Source organism: Bactrocera neohumeralis, chromosome 2 (assembly GCF_024586455.1).
Source record: "Bactrocera neohumeralis isolate Rockhampton chromosome 2, APGP_CSIRO_Bneo_wtdbg2-racon-allhic-juicebox.fasta_v2, whole genome shotgun sequence".
NCBI lineage: Eukaryota > Metazoa > Arthropoda > Insecta > Diptera > Tephritidae > Bactrocera > Bactrocera neohumeralis.
This window is the reverse complement of record NC_065919.1, coordinates 58,297,166-58,303,727: the sequence shown is the minus strand read 5'-3', so window position 1 is coordinate 58,303,727 and position 6,562 is coordinate 58,297,166. Positions and strand designations below refer to the sequence as shown.

General features: G+C 30.1%; 1 protein-coding gene across 1 annotated transcript; it reads left to right on the top strand.

Annotated features, from left to right (window-relative positions):
* The first annotated feature begins 2,312 nt into the window (after positions 1 to 2,312).
* On the top strand, positions 2,313 to 2,973 carry LOC126761939 (uncharacterized). The gene is made up of 2 exons (XM_050478412.1): positions 2,313 to 2,331; positions 2,525 to 2,973. The coding sequence occupies exons 1-2, from the start codon at positions 2,313 to 2,315 to the stop codon at positions 2,971 to 2,973; spliced, it is 468 nt and encodes a 155-aa protein (XP_050334369.1).
* Positions 2,974 to 6,562: the final 3,589 nt, after the last annotated feature.

The following is a 6,562-nucleotide window of genomic DNA, read 5'->3' as shown; positions in this document are numbered from 1 at the left end:
CGATCAAGTACGAAGAAAATCCACAAATTTTTCATGAGCAACCATTTCATTCACCTAAATTGACAGTTTGGTGCGGTTTTTGGTCTGGTGGGATTATCGGTCCGTACTTCTTTCGAAATGAAGCTGGTGGCACCGTTATTATCAATGGAGAGCGGTATAGATCGATGACAACCATCTTTTTATGGCCCCAATTGAAAGAAGTTGATCTTGACAACAACTGATTTCAAGAAAATGGAGCTATACCGCACATGCAACAACCAAAATATTGCGAGAAAAGTTTGGAGACTCGATTATTTCAAGAAATTGTGACATTGAATGGCCTACAAGAAGTTATAATTTAACATCATTATTATTTGAAGTCTTTAGCAATTAACCAGACACGCTTCAAACTTTAGAAATCAATGTTGTACCTGCTTTTCATGACGTGCGACTTGATTTAGTAGAAAAAGTACTCGAAAGTTGGGTTCATCGAATTCGTTCCTGCAAAAGAAATCATGGAGACCATTTGAATGATGTTATATTCAGAACTTAATGATATCTATGTATTGTATTTCACCTTAAATACAAATTTGAATTTCCTTAACAATTAGTATTTTTAATAATGAAGTCATATCACTCTTATTGGAAAACCTAAAGAAGTGTATACTAGGCCTTCATCTTATCCATGAATTGATACTTCCAGCTGTTTTCTGGATGTATTTTGATCAAATCGGTTCGAAAATCCCGTTTTCGAAAGGTTCATAGTTAATTTACCAATTGTTAGGGAAAAATGTCTGATAATAAACATAAATGAAAAAAATATTTTTTTATATTTAAATTTTGGAAATTGTAGTTAACTAATTACTGCAAAAAACCTACTAATATCACAAGAACCTATTTCAAACGTTTAAGGAGAAAAGGTATGAGGAACAAAAATCAAAAACGCTTCCCACTTACACATGATAATAGAATATACAGACATAACGGTTAAGTAGAAGAGAAAAGATAATAAAATTACTATGTATTACGTTAAATTTATAAGATAAGAAAAAATATTATTACAACAATTTGAAATCTAAGTATTTTAACAGCAATCACACAGTTGGCAAAAGCTAAAAAGCAATTTTAACAATTCTTTTCAAAGTAAAAAAAATTTAGCAGAAATAAGAAAAATTTTAATAAGCAAAAAAATAAATAAAAAACACACTGAAATTCATAAAAATATTATGCGAGTTTTATAAGCAAAATGTGAGGTTAAGTGTAAACATCAAAATAAATAAAAATTATTGCAAAAGTCAGAAAATTAAAAATTTAAATTAAAAAAAAAAACATTTCGGGTGCAAAAAATACGAAAAGTTAGGTTAAAGAAATTTTTAGTTCACATTTAGTAAATGTATTGACTATATACAACTATATAGATTTGGATATATAATATACATACATATATGATTATAAGCAGTTCACACTGCTGCCTGACAATGATAACATGCTTCAAGTTCGCAAATACAATATCTAAATAACCAAATGCCTACATGCCTACTAAATACATACAAATATTGACGCTATTAACTACATACACACATAAATAAGTTTATTATAATAATATACCTTAACCTTAAAACGCATACATACAAACCTACCTGCCTAAAGAACCTTTAATACTTATTACCTTAAATCAAAAAGTACAGCTAGTTATATATATGTATATATAAGTACACAATTACATATATACATACATATTACTGTTCGCGCATGCTGCAACTGTATGTACCCCACTATAACTGCTTCTATTTACTCAACCGCAATACTAACTAATATACATACATATATTAATTGCCCCGATACCGACAACCTTAACTAAACTAACTAAAATACTAACCAAAAATTTTTAATGCGAATTCAAAGAATTTTTAACTAGAACTTGAGCATAAAGAAGCACTTTTAATGAAATAAGTAATTAAGAAATGCGCATGAGAAATGTATGAGATATGCATATACATACATATACATATATATCAAATGAAAAAAAATTCAAATACATATAAAAAATCAAAAATTAATTATCTTAGAAAAAACGATTTTCGAAAACCGCAAAGTATGCAAATAGACTGGCTAAAGAATCTTAAAAAGAGTATCTTAAAAATTTTAACTCACATTTTGGCAGCAAAGGAGAAAAAAGCAAAATTTGTCTAACCCTTAAGATAGGCTTCAACGCTGCCTAGCGGGCAGAAAATGCATACCCCACTACATACAAACAAACATATACTCTTAAAAATAATCGCTTGAAACAAATACATACATATGTACATTTTAAATGACTTGATGAGCGCTAAATGTTTTGGAATGGACAGGGTATGTCAGAGCATGTTGAAATGTTACAGATAACAACAACAAAATTATTTTCATACTAAAAAAATATTATACAATAATAAAAAAAAATATTTATGTATGCAAATTTAAAAAATAAAAACAAAAAATAAAAAATAAATAATTCAGAAATACATATTGAAGAAAGACAGCTTGAACCATAAGCAAGCTTTTTAAGCTAGCATTAATGATGATGATGTTGATGATAATGATGTTTATAATGATGATGATAATGATCATAATCATGATAATGATGATGATGATAATGATGAAAATTATGATGATAATTATGATCATGATAATGATGATGCTGAGAATGTTGATAATGAACATGATTATAACTATGATGATGATGATCATGATGATAATGATCTTGAAAATGATGATAATGTTTTAAATAATGATAATGATGATGATAATGATAATGATCATAATCATGATAATGATGATGATAATGAACATGATGATAATTATGATGATAATAATGATCATGATTATAACTATGATGATGATGATGATGATGATGATGATAATGATGTTTATAATCATGATGATAATGATGATAATGAACGTGATGATTATAATGATGATTGTAATGAACATGATGTTAATAATGACGATGTTTAAAAAAGAATAGTGACATTCGCAAGTAAATGACTAGAGTATAATAAATAAAAATTATAAAAAGCAAAAGAACATAAATATTCTAATTGTTTTCCCACCTTACATGAAAATATTACTGCAGTGCCATTTTAAATAGCTTCCGATAAGTACTACTAATTACAGATAATACATACATGCATACTAAAGAACCTTATACACACATATAAATATAGTAATTGACTAATGTAATTATGATGAATGAATACTAGCAACTAAATTTAGATGTATTTATAATTGCATATATATTTAATACATATATATACTAATACTAACAACAAATATTTAATACAAACAATATGAAATATGAAAATATTGCCTAATAATTAAATTAAGCTTTAGCTTTAAACACTATATACATACATACGAGTATATACATACATGCATACATACATACAAGTATAGAAATACCAGTAGGTATGTATGAATAAACGGAATTTATCAAATGCAATATGCAGCAATGTGTTGAAACAAGTGGAAAATATTGAAAACAAACTTGGAAGAAAATGTGTTAAAGTTAGCGATTACTAGCTTTTTAAATTAGCATAAACCACTTAGTTAATGTGCCATAATTTATTAAAAGATTTGCGAAATGATATTTTTATCTATTTTTTAATTTGAAATTTACTTGTATAAGGTGATCTATTTCAAGGCCCCCTAATTTAAAAAAAAACGCAGAATCTTCAAATTTAATAAGTAATGTTTATTGTCATTCCAAAGAACATTCTTCCATTCCATCCGTTAAGTCCAATTTTCGATGACTTGTTCGAGCATTTCACAGTAAAAAGTCTAACGATGTGATATCACATGATCTTGGTGTCCAATCGTCCGACCCAAACCGTAAAATTTTCTGCTCACCGAAATATTCTCTCAATAAATCCATTTATTGCTGCGATGTGTGGGAAGTGACGAGACGGCGCGTCTTGTTGAAACCAAATATCGCCGAGATCACGAACTTCAATCTCAGGCATCAAATAGTCGGTTATCATTGCATGAAAACGGTCGCCATTGCCGGTTATATTCTCACCGGCATCATTTTTGAAGAAATACGAACCGATAATTCTACCGGCTCACAAACCACAACAAACTGTTGTTTTTCTGGATGAAATTGCAACTCTTGAGTCTCTTCAGGTTGCTCTTCGTCCCCAATCCGGCAGTTTTGCTTGTTTACATACGCATTGAGCCCAAAATGGGCCCCATCGCTGAACAAGATTTGGCTCGAAATCTTCGGATCTTTTTGGAACTTTCCTAGAGCCCATAGAGCAAAGCGAGGTCGTTTGGAAAGGTCAAGCGGCTTCAGTACTTGCACAAGCTGTATTTTTTACGCTTTCAATTTAAGATCTCGACGTAAAATGCGCCAAGTCGTTCCATACGTCAGTCCGAGTTACTGCGAAAAGCGCCAAATAGGACTTCCGCGGTTTTCGTGTACACTCTCAGCTACGGCTGCTGCATTTTAATCATTTTCTTGAAATATCGATACAAATTATCTATACTAAGTACAATTATCAATACGAAATATTGGGTCTTACAAAACGTAGTTTAACGTTCTTTACAAAGAGGCAATCAATATATTCGATAAGTCTATCAAATAAGTACAATTTGGGAATGAATTTCGATATTATTCTTTAGTCAATAAGCTGGTATTATATTCGTGAACTTCTCAAAAGAACTCGTTGTCATGCATATCTCGAACAAGGGCAACTGGAAATGCTGAATAATTGAGTAACTTTTTGTTGAGTGTTTCAGTTGGCGCTTCCATCGATAAAATCTACAAAATCATCAGCTGGCATTGAAAAATTAATTAATATAATGAGCTAGAGTGGAGATTCAAGTCTTGAACTCGTTAACAGTACATTCAGTGTTGATCAAGAAGTGCCTAACCTCGCTATCAATAGCATCGAGTATCTCTTTGATAAGACTGACATGGGACACACAGCGGAATCGCAGGAAATTGTAAAGCTGATGAGTTAGCAAGGAAAGTCTGTAATGGGGCTTTTAACAGGCCATTGCCCTGTAAGGTTGGGAATCTTACCAGACGCCATCTGCAGAAGTTGTATGGAAGAAAATGAAGTGGAAACAACTCAACACTTCCTTCTTGACTGTTCCACGTTTGGGAGGTCAATACTGAATTTTAATTAATATTGGCTACTGAGCGTTTTGCTAATTTATAAGTTCGAAAATAGCCTTCTAACCTAATAATAAAATAATACCAGTTTCCAGTCATTTTGCGACTGTGATGTTAGAGACTGTTTCTTGCTAGTTTTGAGTTGCTAAAATCGAAAATGATAGCAAAAATTTGCCAACACGTAGAATTTTTTATTTGTAGTCCTGGGTGTCAAACAACCACTATTTATTCAAATTACAAAAATAGCAGTGTGTGATAGAAAATTTCTGAATTCAAATTCGTAATCCGGACACCTCAGATGCCACACAGACCTCTTAGCAAATCAGTCGCGATTTTTTTTTCTTCAGATTAGTTGTGTAGTGTAATTATTGTTCTTATCGTAAAGTATGGGTTCTCGTTGACAGAAAAAACTTCACATTTAGTTTTGATTATTTCATAATTTTTCCTCAGAAGAAGTACACACTTAGTAAATTAATCAAAGGCAACAATTATCGAAGAAATGCTGCTAAAAATTAAGTAAAACATACTCACTAAAATATATAATTACACACATAGATAGATAGATATGTACATGTATGCACATCCGTATATGCATAGTTTCAAAAATGCAAGAAAAAATCTATTTAACTAAATATAAGGGAAATGTAGATAGGATTATAAACAATTTCAAGAAGTAATAATCGAAACAAGCAATACAAAAAATGCTTCAAAACAGTAGAACAAAAACAAAACAAAACAAAAAAGAAAACAAATATCTTTAATCAGCTGACTGCATATACTCGTAGAAGAAACCCAGAAATCGATTGGAAAGTTATATACAAGGCATACATAACTACTTACCTTAAACATACACACACACTTAGTATACATACATACATATACAATATTTATGCAATTTTAACGAATCGAAATGAAAGAAAACTATAAATGAAACTTAGTTAAAAGTATAAGAATACAAACAACAATAGCTAATTATATACAAATATACGCAATCAATATATATGTATGTATTGCAAGTGATCGCCGTTGCGTAAATTATCTCACAGCCACACATACACACACACAATACAAAAGAAACTTTCAAAAAGTATCGGACCAAAAAGCAATTCAGCTGCTTACAACAACAACAACGCATCAATAAATCAAGAAATCAAAACAAATGTAGCAAAATGAACAATAAATAAAAGGCAATAGACCTGCGCACCAACACGCCAGCACAAATCATATACAAACAGACAAAGTGCATGAAATATTTAAAGCATAACATATTCTAAAACAAATTAATGCAGTTATATAACAATTTAATAATGCAAAAATGTAATCAAACGGAAGTGAATAGTAATATGGCAAATCCAGTAAATAGACAACTAACAAAATACATACATATATATATATACTTATATATATATATAGTATATATAAATATACATA